At 40.0% G+C, this 22,435-nt stretch overlaps 1 protein-coding gene across 3 annotated transcripts in view; it reads right to left on the bottom strand.

Moving 5' to 3' along the window:
* The window catches only part of Ttc23 (tetratricopeptide repeat domain 23), a 91,075-nt gene that overhangs the window by 58,876 nt on the left and 9,764 nt on the right, over positions 1-22,435 (bottom strand). For all 3 annotated transcript variants that reach the window (XM_045146432.1, XM_045146433.1, XM_004658075.3), the window contains exons 2-5: positions 19,413-19,612; positions 17,378-17,501; positions 13,693-13,840; positions 13,246-13,371 (exon numbers count right to left, since the gene is read on the bottom strand). In XM_045146432.1, coding sequence (XP_045002367.1) covers positions 13,246-13,371; positions 13,693-13,840; positions 17,378-17,501; positions 19,413-19,592 — 578 coding nt within the window. In that variant the 5' untranslated portion in view covers positions 19,593-19,612. The remainder of the gene's footprint in view (positions 1-13,245; positions 13,372-13,692; positions 13,841-17,377; positions 17,502-19,412; positions 19,613-22,435) is intronic.

Here is a 22,435-nt window from a genome sequence, read left to right as displayed (position 1 = left end):
AAAGCTTAGTCTGGGAATAGAAGGAACATATCTCAATATAATAAAAGCTATTTTTGACAAACCTACAGCCAACATAATACTAAATGGAGAAAAATTTGAAGCTTTTCCACTAAAATCAGGAACAAGACAAGGTGTCCACTGTCCCCACTTTTATTTAATATAGTACTAGAAGTCTTAGCCATAGCAATAAGGCAAGCAACACACATAAAAGGGATACAAATTGGAAAGGAAGGGGTCAAGTTATCATTATTTGCAGATGACACGATTCTATATATAAAGAACCCTAAAGATTCTACCAGCAAACTGTTAGAGCTGATAAATACCTATAGCCATGTAGCAGGATACAAATAAACACAAAGAAATCAGTAACCTTCCTATATGCTATCAAAAACCACACAGAGGATGAAATCAGAGAATCACTCCCATTCACAATTGCCTCAAATAAATAAATAAATAAATAAATAAATAAATAAATAAAGTACCTTGGAATAAACCTAACCAAGGAAGTGAAGGATCTCTACAATGAAAATTTTAAAACACTCAAGCAAGAAATTACAGAAGACATCCCTTTGGCAATCCTACCAACAGCAATCTACACATTTAATGCAATCCCCATCAAAATTCCAATGGCATTCTTCACAGAAATAGAAAAAACAATCCTAAAATTCATTTGGAAGCACAAAAATCCTCAAATATCTAAAACAATTTTAAGCAACAAAAATAAGGCTGGTGCTATCATCATACCTGATTTTAACCTATACTACAGAGCCATAGTAACAAAAGCAGCACAGCACTGGCACAAAAACAGACACGTAAATCAGTGGAACAGAATAGAGGTCCCAGATGTAAGTCTAGGTAGCTATAACCACCTGATCTTCAACAAAATTTCAAAAATACTCATTGGAGAAAGACAGCCTCTTCAGCAAATGGTGCTGAGAAAACTGTATATGTATCTGTAGAAGGATGAAAATAGACCCTTATCTCTCTCCATGCACAAGAATGTGGGTATTTGTATTTGTGGTGATAAGGACCATGAACAACTTATGGCCACCTATAAACTAGCTCAGCTGAAAGACCAGCATGCAAACACGGATTAATTCCATGTTACCTCTTGGAGTGTCAAGAGATCATCTTGAAATATCACCCTTTCTCAGAGATTTTTTTTTTTTTTGAAAAAGAATCCAGAGTAGGGGCAGGACAGTAATTTGCAAGCACTATAGTAGGAGCAGAAAATGCAAGCTTAGTTGGAACACTTGTACTTAACAAAGTTAGGTCAAGAACAACTTTGGATGTCTGTCCTTGCCTTCCACTTTATTTGAGACAGGGTTTCTCATTTTTAGTCATTGTTGAGTTTATCATGCTAGCTGCCCTCAAGCTTCTAGGAGGCTCCCCTTTTACTGTCATCTCTTTTCTTGTCCTAGGTGTGCTGGGATTACAGATTGTGGTGTTTTGAATCATATTTCCCCCAGCAACTCATGTGCTTTGAATGATTGGTTCCTAGCTGGTAGCAATTTGGGAGATGAAGCCTTTGCTGGAGGAGGTGTATTCCCGTGGGCAGAGATTAGTTCACACTCTTACTGCTGTTCTCTACCTTTTGTGGCACAAATGATGTCAGCCTTGCCTCATGCCAAGTTTTCCTCTGCCATCATGAAGCTTACCTTGGAGTGAAAATACAGTCTTTCTTCCCATCAGCTGTTTTCACTTAGGTGTTTTGTTCCAGCAGTGTGAAGGTAATTACAACATAGATGCTAGTGCTATAACACCCAACTTTATATGGGTCCTCATAATTCAACCTCAGGTACTCACACTAGTGTGGAAAACACATTATCCATTGAGCTATCACCCCAGCCTTCACTGTAGTATCCTATCATACCTTTATAGAAGAATTAAAACCAATGATTCTCAAAATATTTCTGTGAAGACCAGACAAAGACACAACAAAATTACAGCTCAATCTCCCCAATGAACATAGATAGTAAACTTCTGCATAAAATACTTGCAAATCAAAGTCAAGAACACATCAAAAAAGCTTGTTAACTATGAGCAAGTTAGCCACATTCCAGGGATATAAGAATGGCTCAACATACACAAATCAATAAATATAACTCATCACATAAATGGACTCAAGGATAGAAATCACAGATGATCACCTCAAATCTATGCAGTAAAAGGCCTTTGACCAAATCCAATATCTGTCATGATAAGAACCCTAGAATGACTAAGGATGAAGGGAACATAGGTCAATATAGTAAGAAGCTGTACATGACAAATTTATAGCCAATATCATGCTAAATGGAGAAAAACTGGAGGTATTTTCACTAATTTCAGAAACAAGACAAGGTGTTGATTCTCTCCTTCCTTTTCAATATAGTGCTTGAAGGCTTAGCTAGAGCAATAAGCAAAAGAAGGAAATGAGAGTGCTACAGACAGAAAAGGAAGAAATCAAAATATTATTTGTAAAAGATATGATTATGTACATCAAAGACCCTAAGTATTCTACCAGAAAACTCCTAGAGCTGATAAACTCTTCCAGCAAACTTTCAGGATACAAAATTAACACACAAAAATCAGCAGCTGTTCTATAAACCAATGACAAACACATTGAGAAAGAATCAGGAAAACAAGTCCATTTACAGTTGCTATAAAAATACCTTGTGATAAACCTACAAAGGAAGTAAAGGACTTCTACAATGAAAGCTTTAAAACACTGAAGAAAGAAATTGAGAAAATCTCTAGAGGATCGAAAAACATCCTATACTCATGGTTTAAAACAATCAGTATTGTGAAAATGACAACTTTACCAAAACAATCTCCAGATTCAATGCAATCATACAATCCCAAACAAAATGTCAGTGCTATCCTTTAAAGAAATAGAAAACCCAATATTAAAACTTATATGAAAGCAGAAAAGACCCCAGATAGGCAAAGCCTCTTGAGCATAAAAGAATACTGCCAGAGGTATCGGTATCGCCATACCAGATCACTAGTTCTACTACAGAGCCATAATAACAAAAACAACATAGTATTGGTATAAAACAGACATGGAGGGCTGGAGAGATGGCTTAGTGGTTAAGCTCTTGCCTGTGAAACCTAAGGATCCCAGTTCAAGGCTCAATTTCCCAGGACCCATGTTAGCCAGATACACAAGGGGGTGCATGGATCTGGAGTATGTTTGCAGTGGCTGGAGGCCCTGGATTGCCCATTCTCTCTTTCTCTCTCTGTTTGTCACTCTCAAATAAATAAATAAAAATACAAAATATTTTTAAAAAATCAGACATGGAACAGAATAGAGGATCCAGATATAACAAGCCCAAGTAACTACATCCACTTAATTTTTGACAAGATGCTATAAGCAACGGAAAAAATACAGCATCTTCAACAAATGGTACTGGGTATAAGAATCTCAGAACTCTCTCCTCCTATCTTTCTCCTCTCCCTTTCTGAACCTGTCATAGTTGAGACTTCAAAGGCCTTGTTCCCCACAGGTGGTCCAGCCAGCCCAGCTCCTTCCCTAGACCACCAGCCCACACTTCCACACACCTCCTAAGGCCTTTCCCTAGCAGGGTAGTTTCTATCCCCCTAGGGTCATCTAAGCCTTTTCTTTTTGAAATGATAATGTATTCAAACCTATTTCTCTCTCCCTCCTCTCTCTCATCCTGTCTTTCTCTCCTTGGTTTCTTCTGGATCTAAGGTGCATGGCAATTTTCTTTACGTTTTCTGTCTCTGCTATACATACTTTCCTTCCTTCCTTCCATCTGTCCTCTGTTTCTTTCCCTCTTCACTATTTCTTCCACTTTCATCCCCTCTTTTATTGTCTGGATTGGTATTCCCTGCTCTGTTCCTATCTTCTACCTCCTATCTACCCCAGTTACCACCATATACATTATAGAGCCCCTTTCCTTTTGCCCCCACCATCTCATGTCCTCCTTTCCCTCTCCTAATAAACTGCCCCACTCTGAACCACTCACAATAAACCTGAAGAAAGCTGCCAGCTCAGAGTCCTCTATTCCCCAAACCCTGACACTGGGAAAACTGGATTTCTACACAAGAATGAAGCTAGCTCTTTATCTCATACCCTGTACAAAAATCAACTCCAAATGGACCAAAGTCCTCTACATAAATACTGAAACTCTAAAAAGGCTACAAGAAAGTGTAGGGAGGATACTATGAGACTTTTTGAGCAGGACTCTGGCCACTCTGGAAGACTAACAAATAATTACTGGGACAAAAAATGAAATAGCAACACTCAGGAGGCAGAGGTAGGAAGATTGCTGAGAGTTTGAGGCCAGTCTGGGACTATATAGTGAGTTCCACATCAGCCTGGACTACAGGACAACTTACCCTAAAAAACGAGAGAGAGAGAGAGAGAGAGAGAGAGAGAGAGAGAGAGAGAGAGAGAGAGAGAGGGAGAGAAATAGCAAAGAACACTGTCACCTGAGGGAAGAGACAGAATGGGATAAACTCTTTGCAGTGACACATCTAACAGAAGGTTAATATGTAATATATTAAAAAAACTCAAAAAACTAAAAATCAAGAAAATAGTCTAATAAAAAATGGGCTATGGAATTGAACAGAGAGTTCTCAAAGGAAGAAATACATTCCATTCATTCCACAGTGAGGTGACATCATTTCTCTCTGTGCCTCAGTTTCTAACTGAAGCTAGCTTCCTCCTATTTCTCCTTCAATCTTTCTTGGCTGTGGACCTTGCATCCCACAGTACTGATCAGCTAGGCAAGATGTGGCCACTGGTACAATAATGGCATAGCTGTTATGGTGGTAACAAACTGCTTTCTGATTAGATTTGTGGCCCACTTCACAGGGGGAAATTCATGCCTGGTATTGTAAACCTGTACAAAAGCTCATGGCTAAGGAGGTTATAGGACTCAGAGGAGAACTTACTACTGTTTTTTTTTTTTTTTTCTAGATGGGTATGTGGCCAAATTGCCTTTGAAATATTTATGCTTATACCCACAAATTAGTGCTGCTCTCAACCTTGTTCAGAAAAGCATTTTTCCTCCAGTGGGTGGCAGTGCTCACAACTGGACATAGTGCTGAGAATAAGTGACTATTGAGTGCTCATCCCTACAAAGAGCATCTATATCACCCTCCAAGGCTTATGGGATATGGTGAAGAAGGGAGGCAGAAAGAATATAAGAGCTGGAGAATGGGGAGGAGTACTGTGAAACTGTCTCCTGAATGTGACATAGCCAATATACTCATAGCAGACATAATTACCTATATATGACTTGGATGAGATTAGGTCCTTTGACATTCCAGTATGAATAGGTGAATGGCTTGGGAGATTCTACATCTTCAGGAGCAGTTCCTGGCAGTTAATGACTAAGGTGAGAGGGAAATTGTCTATGCTACAGTAAATAACCTTTCACACAACTGGAATTAAACTCATTGGAACACATACACACAGAGACATGAAACCAGGAGGGAACTTGATGAGAAGCAGATCAATGGGAGTGGAGGGATAGAGATGGTAATGGGGGGTATATATGATAAAATACAATATATACATATATGAAATCATCAAAGAATAAATTAAAGATTAAAAGAAGAAAGAAAGAAAGATATAGAAACATATGTGAATATACATGAAGTCAGTGCCCTCACAAAATGTGCACAGTGTTCCAAATGAACTATTGGCCTAAATTTCAGAAGCAAAATGTTGATGTTTAAAGAAAATATACTGTGACTTTAGGTGGGGAAGGATTTCTTTATATAAGATACAAAAAGTACAAGTCATAACAGAATAAATAAGTTAATGCAGTCATAGCCAAAATGAAAACTCCTGGTGTTAGGATGTGGCTTAGTAGTAGAGCATTTGTCCAGTATGCATGAGGCCTGGGTTTGATTCCAGCAGCTCACACAATAGCAACAACATCAAAATAACTCCTGTGCATAAGACAGTACAAAGAAAGTGGAAAAGGCGAACTACACATTGGGAGGATAAATAAGATGTGTCATCAGCAAATAACTTGCTGCCAGAAATAGCAAGAACGTCTATGATTTAAAAATGCAAAAGGGCTAGAGAGATAGCTTAGCAGTTAAGGCGCTTGCCTGTGAAGCCTAAGGTCCCATGTTCAATCTCTCTCCAGATCCTTTGTAAGCCAGGTGTATAAAAGGTGAGACAATGTCACACATTTCTACTACATGGCACATGCATCTGGAGTTTGATTGCAGTGGGAAGGCCCTGGCACACCAGTTCACTCTATAAATAAACAAACAAACAAACAAACAAACAAACAAACAAACAAACATACAAATAACTCAATAGAAAATGCACAAAGAATATGAGTAGATGATATACAGGATGGAAATTCCAAATGTCTAGGAAACATGAGAAAATGCTCAACCTCCCCAGCAGGGAGATATAGGTCCAGAAACCATGGGATGTAATTTTGCATCCACATGATTGGCAAAGATAAGAAGTCTAACAATACCAAATGCTGGCAAAAATGTATAGTAATGCAAATTTAAGTACCCTGCTAATGGGAGCTTAAATTGGTAGAAAGCACGTGAGAAACCTGTAACATTGAACATGTGGATACTTTCCAAGTAAGCAATTATACTCCTGGACATATACCTCAGAGGTAATCTTGCATATGATCCCAAAGAGTTAGAATAAGAAAGATTATGCAGATAGTGTTTTTAGTAGTGAAAAACTTGAAGGAGTATGCATGTTCACCTCCATGAGAATAATTAAATCAGGCAAAAGTGAGACAATTAAACATCATCTGGAGGTTTAAAATGAAGAGACTAGGGCTGCATGTATCAACTTCTCAAAAATGCATGGGAAATAGGTGGAAAAAGCAAGCTACAGAAGGATGAAACTTGCATAAAAAGTTTAAAAATTAAGAAAAGTACTCCATATTTTATTGCTACACACACACTCAGTAAAGGTCTAAAACTTTCAGAGGAGTGAAAAATACTCAAGCCAGCATCATAATTGCTTGTACTGTGGGGGGTGGAGGGACAAAGCAGGACCAGGAAATGCAGGTTTCCATTGTCTAGAATCTTCTGTTTTGTGAGCTTGGTGACATGGATGTGAGAATTTGTATCTGATATCTACACTTTTACTTGCCTTAAATATTTTATTTAAAAGATGAGCAAGTACAACATTGCTGGTCAGTGAGTATCAGAAAGAAGAAACACATTCTCTCCTCACTGGTACCTGCTATGATAAGGTCTGACCACAAGCACAGAAATGGAGTCTGTCAAGCCAGGCATGGTGGCATACGCCTTTAGTCCCAGCATTCAGGAGGCAGAGGTAGGCTGATTACTGTGAGTTCGAAGGCACCCTGAGACTACATAGTGAATTCCAGGTCAACCTAGGCTAGAGTAAAACCCTACCTCGAAAAACTAAAAACTAAAAAAAAAAAAAAAAAGTGGAGGCTGTCAAGCTAATGTGACCCACAGCACGCCTCTGAAGCTCTCAGAGAGCACACCTGCTCACATGGAAGAAAAGGCAAAACAGAAAATGCAATTACTTTAGAGTCACAATATAGTTAATAAAAAAGGAATTGACAAAGAAAACTATATCAAGAAATAACTAAGTTACTGCCTTCTGTTTAATCTCCAACTCAGAGCACCAGTGAATTTCAGGTAATCTTGTCTGTTCCTTTCCCTCATGTGTAATGTTTGGGGGAGCAGTATTTTCTCCTTTGTATTTCTATACACCTGCAGGGAATGCTTTGAGGACTTCACGGCTATCATGTCCATAAAATATGTGGTCGCTTCAGGAAACACATTAGGCAGATGAAAAGAAAGAATTCTGAATGACAGAATGTGACACTATGTTAATGTGACAAGTTCACAGCTTAAACCATGGCATATTTTATTGAGTGAAAATATATCCAGTCATTCCTCAGAGCACATGACATCTCATCTATTCTCAGACAAGTTTCAGGGATGTCACAGGGATGAAGATCATTCTAGCCTGCAGTAAACAAAGCAAGCTCCTGTGGTGTTACAAAGTCTCCTCTGACAAGTTCTAGATTCTGGAAGGAATATTGTGCACTAGTGAATGAGAAAGAGTTTGTGGGAATGCTACAGATGAGCAGAATCTGATGAGAACCGAATCTCCTGGCCAAGTGAGATTTTCCATCGTCAAAGTGAGGAAAGATTTGCACTGGGGACTCTCTACATACAAAGCAAGGCTTCCTGCTGGGCACATTGCAAGAATGCCATTCTGTACCAGTGACTGGGAATCACGCTGGCAGCACTCAGCAGCCTGGGCACCAGTCTGAAAGCTCAGGCTCCACTTGGCTATTTCTATATTGTGTGTGACCTTGGAAATGACCTCAGAGCTTCAGCCTTAGCTCTCTTGCTTGGAAATGAGAATAGAAGACTCTATGTCTGAGGAAGGACTGAGGCTGAAATGTATAAAGGGCTCAGGAGCTTGCCACAGAACAACATGGGCAGCTAATGTGGATCTATTTTCTCTTCCCCCTTGTCAACTTTCTTTTTCTTTTTTTCTTTTCTATCTCTTCCTCCATTCCCTCCTCTTTTTCCTCTTTGTGGAACTAACATGCACCTAGATGCATTCAAAGTTCAAGGGAGCAGTGACTGCCTACAACCCTCACAGTGAGGTTGTCTAAATGAACTGACTTGACCCTAGTGCTTTGACTCCAAAGCCCAGTGTTAAACACACCATGTCACTGTGCTTAGGAATACCTGGCAGGTGGCTCTGTTTATGCTCTGAGGAAAGAAAAGTGCTTATCCCTGGACTGCTTCATCCCAGTAGAGCCAGGGCACATGCTCACTGGGCAAGTTGGAGAAGACTCCAAATATGATATGGTCACTGAGAAAGCTGGGACCAAATCACATGCTTTGGAGCACACATATGCATCTGTATATGCACGCCTGTATAAAGGCAACTGTCTCTCTGGGGCTCTATATGTTAGTACCCAGAGAAAAACATAATTTTGAACATTGAGGGAGAATATATCTATTTTGCCCATGACTCTCTAACAAATTTAAAGAAATAGACTGAAAGTTAACACAGATATACTTTGGACACTCTCCAATTAATAAGTCATTCCTATGCACTAGTACTGGCACAGAGAAGGAGAGAGAGAAGCTTCAGGCCCTGGTCAGGGTAGAAGCACTGAGCATGAGGCAGCCTGTCAGGCCATGGAGAAAGGCAGCAGCAGACCCAATGAGCACCATAAAAGGAGAAGCGAGGAGGAGGAGGAGGTGGAGGGCACACTCAAGGTTTTCCTTTATGAGGGGCATAAATCCAGACGTGGCCTGAGAAATTACCATGACCTTCCATTCCCAACACTGGGTGAAAGAAAATACCCTTTTGGTACAAGTGTAAGGACACAGATGTACAAAACCAAAGCCTTGTTTCTTTTTAAAGCAAATCAGTTTAGGCAAAATAATCACACTTTAATGAGGAAAACAAGGCAAAGTGACTGAATGAGACCATGCAGTTTCAACAATCGCATTGCACTGAAGACGTCAGGCACAGTCTGAAATAACTTCTATGAAATACAAAGGCACTTTAGTGGAACTTTTAACTGGAACTTGAAATTCTTGATGGGTTTTCAGCACAGATGTGTACAAGCTCCGCCATCTGCTGGCAAGGTCTGGTACTGCTTGCTTGGAAGGCTCTCTTGAGGCCTTGCCAAATTCTGGCAGAGGATAATTTACTGTTTTGTAGCAACACTGCTCAAACACTAACTGCTGACACATTCGTCAGGTCTCAACAGATGCAACCAATATCAGATCTTGGACCTCTGATTTGTGTATTTTTTGCCTTGTGGGACAGAATACTAATTCTTGGCAGGAAGAGATGCTGGAGAGGTAAACCCTCCCAGCTACCAACAACCCTGTCTTCCTCCTCTGGTTCTATAAATGAAATCAGACACTTTTGATTCTTTTTGCTCTGATTTCTCTCACTGAACACTATGTTTGTAAGAGCCATTAATGATGTTATGTAAAAAGTGGTTTGACAATTTTCTCTGCACAAACAGCTCACAATGTTAGCTATTCTACTTTTGATGAAGACACCCTGAAGTTGTCCTCTAGCCTCCACAGGTACACTGTGGCAGGCATGGCCACCCCATACACAAATTTGAAAAAAAAGTATGACTTTTAAAGCCCCTCAGTCACTTTTTTTCTATTCAGATTTGTCCTAGCTTCAATAATATATTTGGGTTCTTTGTAGCATCTAGTAGGAACCTTTGTCAGTTTTATGCATTGTAAATACCTCCATTTGTTCTGTGCTTACCTGAAGTAGCAAGAACGTGGTGCATTAAACCCAGGGAGCAATGGCTCCAAGGAGAGCAGAAGAATGTCAGTATGCGCAAAGGTCCATGCTATGTTTGGAAGCAGTATATGACTACTTCACATGATCTATAGTAAGTTACAAATGTAAATGACAGTACTGGAGCAATGGCTTAGCAGTTAAGTGCTTGCCTGTGAAGCCTAAGGACCCTGGTTCGAAGCTCGATTCCCCAGGCCCCAAGTAAGCCAGATGCACAAGGTGGCACATGCATCTGGAGTTCATTTGAAGTGGCTGGAGGCCCTGGTGTACCCATTCTCTCTTTTTTATCTTCTTCTTTCTCTCTCTGTTTGTTTGTCGCTCTCGAATAAATAAATAAATAAAAATAAACAAAACTTTAACAAAAGTTATAAATGACAAACACTATAGAAGAAAATAGAATAAAATATAACATATAAGTTAATAAGCAGGAAATGGAACAATAAAAATGTTAATAATAAGTTAATAAGCAGGAAATGAACCAATAAAAATGTTTCACTAAAGTGCTAGGATGTAGCTCAGTGGTAAAACATTTGCCTAACATGTGCAAGGCCCTGGGTCTGACTTCTAGTGGGAGAGAGAGAAAGAAGAAGGAGGAGGAAAATAAGGAGATGAAAGAGGAGGTAGAGGAAGAGGGAGGAGAAGAGAAGAGAAGAGAAGAGAAGAGAAGAGAAGAGAAGAGAAGAGAAGAGAAGAGAAGAGAGAAAATGTTGTACAGAAAGGAGTTAAGGTATGTTGTCAGGCACGATGTAGAGATAGGGGCCAAAAGGGGGCACAGTATACTAACCAACAGCGTAATAGATTAAGGATACTTGCTGTCTCTGAACTACCCTTTGACAAAACACATTCAGAATGTGTGTGTGTATTATATATGTAATTTCAGTGGTTGCAGAGCATATGGAGAATTTAAATACACTCTTCCAAAAAACTAATATATCAGGGCTAGAGAGATGGCTTAGTGATTGGGGCATTTGTCTGCAAAGCCAAAGAACCCAGGTTCAATTCCCCAGGACCCACATAAGCCAGATGGACAAGGTAGCACATGTGTCTGGAATTTGTTTACAGTGGCTGAAGGTCCTGATGTGCCTATTCTCTCTATGTACCTGCTTCTTTCTCTCTCTAATAAGTACAATACATTTAGAGAACCCAAAAAGCTAATATATCAAACTGGTAAAACATAAATATATTTTTTAAATAACATATGAATAACAGAAATTAATAAAGTCAGCCTAATGCAGGTTTATGAAGTCATTAAACACAAAAAGTAAAGAATGCAATTCCCTTGCCCTCAACTTGGAACATCCACAAAAGTTGGCTATGGAGTAAGTCACAAAGGGAGATTCAATATATTTTTTGCCCACAATGCAATAAAGTCAGAAATTAGTACTACCAGAATTCCTTCAAAAATCACATGCATACAAGGACATAATATGAATATTTTTAGACTAAAGAGAAATTTACAAATTGTTATGAATTCCCAAGAACTTAATAACTGAAAAATGCGACATGTTAACACATACAAGGTAGAGTTAGAGCAATGCTTCCTGGGAAATTAGGGAGAATATTTCTGATATTTGGGTGGGAAGGACTTTGTAAATATAAAGGTAAAAAATGGATGGATTTGGGGCTGGGGAGATGGCTCAGCAGTTAAGAGCACTTGCCACACAAGCATGAGGGCCTAATTTGCTCCAAATTCGATTCCCCAGAAGCCCATATAAATAGCTGGGCATGGCCACACATGCTTGTAACTTTTCTCCTGTGGAGGGGAGGACTGGAGAATTGCTGGAGCTCTCTAGTCAGCCAGCCTGAGTGAAAATGGAAGCTCCAGGTTCAGTGAGAGACTATGTCAAGGAAAACAAGCTAGATGAGCAACAGAAGAGGACACCCATGTCCTCTAATCTCTTCATGTGTGCACATAGGGTATTCACATATGCACACATACATTCATACATCATATGTACCACATACACATGCCAAAAGTGAATGAATTCAACTCTCGTAAAGTGAAAAATTTATATGCCACAAAGAATATCATAGAAAAAATTAATAAAAGGCCAAAAGATGTAAGAAAACATATATAGCATATCATTAATATTCATTACATATCAGCAAATGCTGATTATAAGTACAGAATGCATGGGGAATCCCAAAACAAAAATAGAGTTTTAGCAGGCTATTCGTGGAAGAAGAATCTCAATGGCTCACAAAAATATGAACAGATATTCAAACTCATTAACTTAAGAGAAATAATTGGACAGCATGTTGCACACATCAGGTTGTCGTTAGAAAGACTGATAAAAGCCAAGCATGGTGGCGCATGTCTTTAATCCCAGCACTTGGGAGGCAGAGGTATGAGGACGGCCATGAGTTTAAGGCCACTCTGAGATTACATAGTGAATTCCAGGTCAGCCTGGGCTACAGCGAGACTCTACCTCAAACAAACAAACAAACAAACAAAATCAGCCAGATTTTGTGGTGCCTTTAATTCCAGCACTCAGGACACTAGGGAGGCAGAAGTAGGAGGATTGCTGAGAGTTTGAGGTCACCCTGAGACTACAGAATGAATTCCAGGTCAGCTTGGGCAAGAGTGAAACCCTACCTCAAAAAACAAACAAACAAATAAAAAGAAAGACAATGCCAATCCCACCCTGGATATAAGCCTCAGAAAGCATCTCGCTCTACCGCCATATAGGAACAGTGTCAGGGAAGATTCATGTGTGAGGACTCAAGGCAGCACAGCTGAGAGCAGGAGGGCGATGGGGAAGGATGCACAGGCAGCTGGGGAGCACAGGTGGTGGCTGGGGGGAAGCAGGCAGGAAGTAAACCAAGAATACTGATAGGAGCACTAGACCTTGGGATTGGGTGGGATATGAGTGTATTCTATTTCAAGAGACAAGGAAAAAGCCATGACACAGCAGGACAGCCTCCAGTCACCATGCATACAAAGTCCTAAACCGAAAACTTACTGTGCAAATGACAACATGATCCGCGCTTGGATTTCTACCCACTCTTCTTTTCCGATCCTTCCACACTGTAGCAGCTCCTTAGCAAGTCTCTCTGCTTTTGCCAAATTCTCTGAGGCGTCCTTAAATCTGAACTACGTTCAGGAAACTCTTCACTTGCTTCCAGATTCTGGGACCCCAGGTCCTGGACTTTCTTGGCTTACTCTTCCTTACCACCCTTCCTGAGTTAGGCTTCCTATGCTGAGCTTTGAAAACTAAATTTAGGAATTATCAGCTCAAGTATGCCATATGGAGGCAGGAGGATCAGAAGTTTAAGGTCATCCTCAGTTGTATAACAAGTTTAGGGCCAGCTTGGCCTACATGAGACCCTATCTCAAAAGAGTGACCCCCCCCAAAAAAAAATTATAAGAGCAATAGTTCTATTTGTAAAGACTACAGAGTAAAGGATACTTCTGAAGGGAGATTAAGGCTGTGCCCATAGTTTGGAAAAGTTCTATGGAACACATGAAAACCTCTGTGGTGTTATAGGAAGGCTCGATGGCGATGGCGAGGATTTCTTTGGCTTTTTCTGTATGTTGTTTTGCTTGCAGTGACAGGCCTATGGACAAAGAAAAAGAGCTTTCAGTTTCTCTTTAATCTCAGCTGGACAGGAACATGTCCAAGAAATCTGACAAGATCTCCACGTCTTGTCAACCACTATACAGACATGGATCTAGGAAGAGGAAACATTGTCAGAACTGTAACAACCAAAGAATTGTTTTTTACCACGTACTCAAGATGAAGCATTTCCCAACATGGTCATATTAGAAATAAAATAAGCAGAACAAGCTGAAGTTGAGCAGCTTTGAAACAAAACTAATATCAGACGTAAAATATAAGTAATTACAAAAAAGTGGAATATGAGGACTGTAGCATTCTGAGAAGGAAGTAAGATGTTCATGAATCTTAAGCCTGGCTCTGTGACAACAATCTTAATGCAAGACTAAAAATTCCTGAATCTTTAGCTTACCCATCTACAATCACATATTAAAGAGTTATTTTAGCATAATACAAATTCAATATCTATAAAAACGTACAAACACAATCCTAATGAGGTAATGTACTACTGTGCCACAATCTCTTATTCCTGTGTGGAAATAGACTAACATGAAACAAAATTCAGCAAATAAAAAAAAACCCAATTCCTAGAATGTTCTTCCACAAATTTATTAACTTGTGGGAGGGTGGCAATGAGGGTTACCAGCTAGGGTTCTATGCTTTGTGCCTACCCCATTCTCATCCTCTACCTCCACATGGATACTCATATCCATGTATCCTAGCTTTGTTTTCTAAATTATATGGGACTATATTTCAGTTTTCTGTCAAAGTTGTACCTATGTCTATTAATATGCTTTCTAATGGAAAAATTAAGGCTATGTTCCCTGTCCCCACTTTTTTTTTTCAGACAAGGTCTCATGTAGCTGAGGCTGGCCTTGAACTCACTATATAGTCAAGAATGGTCTTGAACTTCTACCTCCCAAGTGCTTGGATGATAAGCATGCTCTGCCATGTTCAGTTTGTGTGGTGTTGGCAATTGAACTAGGGGCTTTGTGTATGCTAGACAAACATTCTGCCAACTGAGCTATATCCACAGCCCAAGGTTTAAGTGGGAATTCTTAAAGAATTTCATGTGTCATATATATGTATATGTGTGGACATGTCTGTGTGGGTGTGAGTACACTGTGCACATATATGTGCATGTGTGTGAAGGACAGAAGGCAATCTCCAGGGACATCCTCAGGAACACTAATCACCTCTTTTGAGACAGGATCTCTCATTAGCCTGGAGCTTACCCACTAGACTTGACTAGCTGGCCATTGAGCCCTGGTGATTCTTCTGTCTCTTCCTCCCCTGAGCTGATATTGAAAGTGTGCACCACCACACCTGGCATTTACATGGGTATAGGGAATCAAACTCAATACTCATGCTTGCTAGGCAAGAACTTTACTGAGCTATCTCCCCAGCCCTGTGTCTTATATTTTTTTAAAGGAACAGACTAATTAGTATGCCCGAATGGGTTAGGACTAATTGTGTGTGTGGTGTACAGCAAAGAGCATGGTGGACTGCATTCTCCTTCCTTTAAAAACCTGAACTTAATCTATTGGAGGCAATATAGGTGCAGTTTCAAGAACGTTGGCTCTGAAGTCAGTCTGCCCAACATGAATTCCCTGCTTCCCCACTTACTAAGTTCTGGTCTCAGCTACCTCAGCAGTAAACAAAGGTAATCAGAGGGCCCACATTACAGGATGGTGGTGAAGAGTGACAAGGTTCTGTATGGGAAATGGCATGGTGCCTGGCACTCAGTAAGATCTCACTAAGTAGTGACTACTTTTACTTTACGTTGAGAAAGTAAGACTCACGCAGAAGAAGTGGGCTATAAAAGGAAATCATGACTTGAAATCCTGATGGAAAAGCACTGGCACTGGCATGCAAAACCCTAGGTCTGAGTCTCACTGAATCAGCTACTTACTCACAGCATGGTCTGGGGCAAGCTGTAGCCACTCAGATTTGTTCTTTCTCTCAATCTGAAAACTGGGGGTGGGGACCTTAAAGATGATCCCCAGTGTCCTCTCCGGTCTAATGGTATTTGATCTGCCAGGCAAGGCCAATTAGTAACAAGACTTGGCTAAATTAATGAGTAACAATTCTGTGCTTGGCCTTGTGGTGTTTTTAGTCATTTTGTTTTGTTTACTCAGTGGACCCTGGGAAGGCAGCATCACCAGTGTCCTCTCATCGCTTTTCAGTTCGAGAAGCAGAAGGCAGAGAGGTGCTCTGGTATGTTTTGTGCAAGGCTGCAGAGCGAGTAAGAAGGCACTATATCCTGGGCAATGGCTGTTTTGTTTTTTCATTTTTATTTATTTATCTGCATGTGTGTGTAATTGTGAGGTGGAGATCACAGGGCTTCTCAACACGACAAATGAACATTAGACACTTGTGCCACTTTTTGAGTCCAGCTAACATGGTGGCTTGGGAATTGAACACAGTCTGTCAGACTTTGCGAGCAAGTGCTTTTTCTTGCTGAGCTATCTCCCAAGCCTCAGCATTGGTTGATTTTGCTTTCCAAGCACATCCACCCTTCTGTTTTCCTTTTGGGATGATTAACCCTTGTGTACCCAAGCCCATGTTTTCTGGCCAAAGCCAGCTTTCCCCCAGTATCCAGCAGAGTCAAGTCAGGTCTGGCCCAAAAGACAAACGCCTTGACTTTGGCATATAGCCCAACTGGGTCTAAGTAGGATGGCTCCCAAATCTTGGAGTGTTTGAGTAAGTAAGACTTTTTTTTTTAACCTGGGAATGCTTAGAAAGAAACTAAAACTGTTGGCAGCCTTGCTGTTGCCATGTGGACAAAGCCTGGCTAAGATGGAGCCAATGCCAAGTAAAACAGAGCCAAGTGGTAGTAAAAGAGAGAAACTGAATCCTGGTCACACGGTTTGAGCATTGGCTGTGGCTAAGTCTACAGCAAGTTTTACCCTTGGATGTTTAAATTGTAAGAGTAAAGATGGTTTTATGTTATGTTATGCCAGCTTGGGTTAACTTAGTCAAGAGACTCCATCAAGAAAATTGTGAATGGATTCCATTGTAAGCCCCATAGTCTGCATCTTGTGTTCTTTCATAATACCTTCTCTTTTTTAAAATATTATTTTATTTTATTTATTTGAGAGAGAGAAAGATGGAGAGAGAGAGAGAAAATGGGAATGCCAGGGCCTTCAGCTGCTGCAAACAAACTCTAGATCCATGCACCACCTTGTGCATCTGGCTTATGTGGGCCTGGGGAATCAAACCGGGGTCCTTTGGTTTTGCAGGCAAGCACCTTAACTGCTAAGCCATCTCTCCAGCCCTCACAACACCTTCTGACTTAGCAGATTTCCTATGTATCCTAATTTTAAGAATTATTAAAAAATTTCCACATTACCATCTTTCTTTCCTCTTCCCTTTGAATATCTGTATGTTCTAAACCTTACTCATCCATTCAAAAGGAAAGAACATCTCAGTATTTTGAGGGGAAAAAAAACATTGAAAAACCTAATCCTTCTAATTAAGTGTAAATCCAGTCTGTGGAGAAGAACACCTGACATGCCCAGGTCTGAGAGGAACTCACCTTTCAGCTGGAGGTAGCCTTGTGCCAGATTAACATGCGCCTCCACTAGTTTCCAGTGCGTGTCGCCATAGCAAATTCTTGCTAACGCTATGCAGCGCACAAGCTGCTGGATAGCCTGTTTGTACTGTTAGGAAAAGAGAATGAGCTTACTAGGTAGATAGCTTAAAAGGTGAGAGCCACAAAGCACAAAACTACTTGTACTTATATGCGGTCCTATATCTACATTCCCTCAAAGGAACTCAGCATCTCTTCTGTCTCTGCCCTACCTAGTTCTGACCCTCATAACACCTTGGCAGAATTGTTGCAAATATTCTCCAACGTGATTCCCCTCTTCCACTTTTATTCTTTTCTCATGCCCCACCACACAGCTATAGGAGTGATAGTTCTCATCACTCCAATTTGCTCATGGGCTTCTGCTTCAGTCCTAGGAATTTCCTCCAGCACTTTTAGGAGAACATCCACACTCTTTTGCTGGGCACTGAGTATCCCGCAGTCCCACATCTTGCCATAACTAGCTCATTTCTCATTGTGTCACTAAACCTTTGCTCCAGATAGCTCCTCAAGTTCATCAAACAAGCTTCTTGTCTCCCTTTCTGATTCACATGTTTGATTGTTAAGTTCTGTTGTTAACTTAATCTGTTTAGGAACTCCCAGAAAATCCTCTTGGTTGGGTCTTGGAGGTTGCCTCCAGGAAGAAATTCTTTCCCCAGAGTGAGCCCTTTCCCCAGAATGAACCACCCTCCTGGATGGGGTCTTTAGTAAAGAAGCACTGGGAGAAAAGAGCCCCCTCCTCCCACCTGGCTGCCCTACTGCTTATAGGTGAGTGCCTTCATTTGCATGTGCATCTTCCCTATTCAGCTATCTTTCCTCGGCATTGGCTCCAAGTTTCCTCAGCCTTCCAGCATGGGCTGCTCAGACATCCAGCCACATAGACTGAGAAGCTAGCTGGTTCTTTGACTCTCAGGCCTGCAGACTACTATCGTTGGATTGCCATAGTTAATACAATAACTGCCCTTTCTAATACAATTCTTTCAATCAGTTCTGTCCCTCTAGAGAACCCCAATGAATACAATATGTATATGGCAATAAGCTTTTGAACGGTTACAGAATTGATCACACTGACTACCATTATTGTCCTCATCTATCACCTCAACATATGTCCGTTTGAGGCTGTGGCTTTCCCACTCCATACCCTTGGCACCTTCATAGCACTGGGCACACATTAAGCATACAATGGATACTTGGGAAGTAAATGAATGGGCAAATGGAGCCTGGTATATGAGAATGGATAAGTGACTGAGTAAAATTTGTGACAAAATGATGGGACAAGTCACATAGAAAACAGGAAGATTAAGCACATTGAGAGTGGAGGGAGCAGTACATGGGAGCAGAAACATCGTGTGCATTATGCTGCATTCTAGTTTCTAACCTTGGTGTGTGGAAGCTCAATGTATTAGTTAATTTTGTGTTGCCATAATAAAGATCCTAGATAGAGATAACTTAAAGGAGGAAAGGTTAAGATTTTAGCTCAGGGTTTTGAGGGGTCAACCTGTCATGGACAAGGTGAGTGTAACAGAGCAGAGCAGTTCTCATTATGGAAGACAGGAGGCCTAGAGAACAGGAATGCCAGCCTCTAGCTAGGCTTTTCCTTTCTCCTCTTCGATTCCATCAGGGCTCCTAGTCCATGGAGATGGACCACCGACATTCAGGGCACATCTTTGTCTTAGTTAATCCCCTCTGGAAATGCCCTCACAGACTTACCAGAGCTGTACCTCCCCAGGCTCCTCCTGATCCTGAATCCAGTCACGCTGACAATGAAGACTTAACCAACACATTCAATAACCCTTTATTGTTCACATGCCAACAAAGGGGTTGTGCCGGAAGTTCTTACTCATACAATAACAAAGGCCACTCTTAAGCACTCTCCTGTATCTCACTCCTGAGATTAGAAATGTAATTTAAACTACCCTGCTTCTCTTGATTATACATGATAGCTCAATTCACTGAACGTAGGCATAGAGCCAAGGCTCGTTACCTTATGACTGCTGGAGTAGGATTTGGCTCTTTCTTCACAGAGGCGGAGTTTTTGTAGGGGAGGCTGGAACAGTGCGGTCTGAGGCAGCTTGCTTGGGACCTTCTTTCTAGAAGTGAGGCTAACAGCAGCAACAACTTCATCTAAGTGGTTGGACATGTGCACTTCCTGTGATTCTTGCATATTCTTATATACATTGTCCTCTAATAGTTAAATAAAAAAAATAAAAGTGTTAAGTGATGTCTTCAATAGTTTCTGTTAGAAATTCACATATTTTTTTTCTGCAGAAATTGAAGTTAGAATTCAGGAAAATGTCAATTTAACACTTATGTTTTCTTTAAAATTATTAATATCTTATCCCCAAAGGGCATGGTGGTTAGTACTGGCTTTTTTGTAAAAGTCTCATGTTGCCTTCCCTTTACAATGACTAACTGATGTGCTCACATCTCATAACCTGCAAACCTAGGGGGAACACCAGCAATCCCACTGAGGAGGGCCCTCAGGGGAGTGGGGGCAAGGAGGGAAATGATGGTACCAACACATGATAGATCCATACAGCTTTCCAGTAAATTAAAAAAAAAAAGTTTTCAGGTTGATTTCTAGTTTCAGCTAAGTCAAACCTTTGCTCATAAAGGAAAAGATTAATCCTCCACTCCCAAGCTTCAGACATGGTCTTATTATGTAGTCAGGTTGGCCTCAAATGTATAATCTTCCTGCCTCTGCTTTTTAAGTACTAGAATTATAATCCAGTGTCAACATGCCTGGCCAAGAACTATTTCTTAAAGATTAGTAGCACTGACCTTTAAAATGAATGATTGGGACAAAAGGAGAGGAGAAACAATTATTAATAGGAATGTAAATTGACTTAACTGCAAATTCTACAAATACTCAAAAGTTAATAAAAGAATGCTTAGAATAATAAATTCAACAATATATATCAATGGACAATTTTCTTTAAAATCACAAGCTGTTAAAACTCACTCAACAAAAAAATCTTGATACCAGGACAGTCCAATATCAATTAAAGAAACTGAATCTATATTTTAAAATCTTCTGAAAAAGAAAACTCCAGGCCAAGATGGCTTCACTAGTGAACTCTAGAAAATATTTAAGACCAATTTTGTACAATCTCTTTCAAAAAATTGAAAAGAGGGCTGGAGAGATGGCTTAGCGGTTAAGCGCTTGCCTGTGAAGCCTAAGGACCCCGGTTCGAGGCTTGGTTCCCCAGGTCCCACGTTAGCCAGATGCACAAGGGGGCGCACGCGTCTGGAGTTTGTTTGCAGAGGCTGGAAGCCCTGGCGCGCCCATTCTCTCTCTCTCCCTCTATCTGTCTTTCTCTCTGTGTCTGTCGCTCTCAAATAAATAAATAAAAAATTTATAAAAAAAAAATTGAAAAGAGGATATAAGACTCATTCTGATTAGCCCCTGATCTGCAAACAAGAAAAATACTTTACAAGAAAAAAAAAAAAGCCTATAGATCAATATACCTCAGAACTATAGATGTACAAATTCACAACAAAATTGTAGCAAACCTGAAACATGTGTGGTGGCTCACATCTGTAATTCCAGAATTCAGGAGACTAAGGTAAAAGGTTACATGTGAGTTTGAGGTCAGCCCAAAGTATACACTGAGTTCCAGGAAAACCCTGGCTAGAGTGAGACTATGCCTCAAAAAACAAAACAAAGGGCTGGAGAGATGGCTTAGCCATTAAGGTGCCTGCCTGTGAAGCCTAAGAACTCATGTTCAAATCTCCAGGTCTCATGTAGCCAGATGCACAAGCATGCAATGTTGAACATGTGCCACAAGGGGGCACATGTGTCTGGAATCCACTCACAGCACTTGAGGCCCTGGCATACCCATTCTCTGTCTCTCTCAATCTCACTGTCTCAAAAGCAAACAAAAAAAGCACAGACAAAATATATGTATATGAAAGCTAGATCTAGTTACATACAAAAGGGATAACACATCATGACCAAATAAATTCATTTCAGTAATGTAAGTCTGGATTACCATTTGAAAATAAGTAAATGTAAGTCACAATATTAATTTTTAAAAAGGATAAAATTTAAATCAACACAATGCACTTGACAAAAATCTAATACCCATTCCTGTTTGAAAAAAATTCTCTTAGCAAGGTAGGAATAGTATAATACTTCAACAATTGGATAAAAGATATTTATGAAAAGAATCTATGGCTAGAATCAGAACTGACTGTGAAATGTTGAATAATTACAAGGAAGTTTGCTCTCAACACTTTCATTCAACACTGTTATAGGGCTTGTAGTCATTTTAACCAATCAAGGCAAATCTATGAAAGGTATCCAAATTAGAAATTAAAAAAAAATCTTCCCTTAATTATTAAGGCATCTTTGGAGAAATTCTGACATGATATGCAAAGAAATCTACTGAAATTAATGAGTTTAGAGAAGTTTTAGTATATAAGATTGCTATAAATTGTTACTGTATATTACTAATTATTACTATATATTACTAATGCAAAGAAATCTACTAAAATTAATGAGTTTAGAGAAGTTTTAGTATATAAGATTGCTATAAATTATTACTATATATTACTATTACTAAATTATTACTATATATTACTGTATAGATATGGTCCATGGACCACATGGTGTACAATCCTAGTAGAGAAAAAGCCATAGGCTGGGTGGCAAAGTGGAGCTTCAAGAACCAATTCCAACTACCTACATGGTTTGGGCAACACTAACAGCTGATGCTCACATAACAGTTTATACTTTCAGTGTTTTATCCAACTGGCCCTTATAATCATGTGAGGTACAGTGAGCTAGTATTGCCACTACTATTTTATACATGGGGACAGTGAATATGAGAGAAGATCCATTACTTGAATAATATCATAGAGCCAGAACCGGAACTCCAGTTTTTAATAATGTGTTGGCTTTCTACATCATCCTGGTTTGCTCTGATCATAGTCTATAGCAGTGGGAAACAGATGCTGTTGTTTTGGAAACCTAAGTCTGCATTCCAAAGTTATCATAACTTTGTG

This window comes from Jaculus jaculus, chromosome 3, assembly GCF_020740685.1.
Source record: "Jaculus jaculus isolate mJacJac1 chromosome 3, mJacJac1.mat.Y.cur, whole genome shotgun sequence".
Classification (NCBI taxonomy): Eukaryota; Metazoa; Chordata; class Mammalia; order Rodentia; family Dipodidae; genus Jaculus; species Jaculus jaculus.
This window is presented reverse-complemented; position numbering and strand designations above follow the sequence as displayed.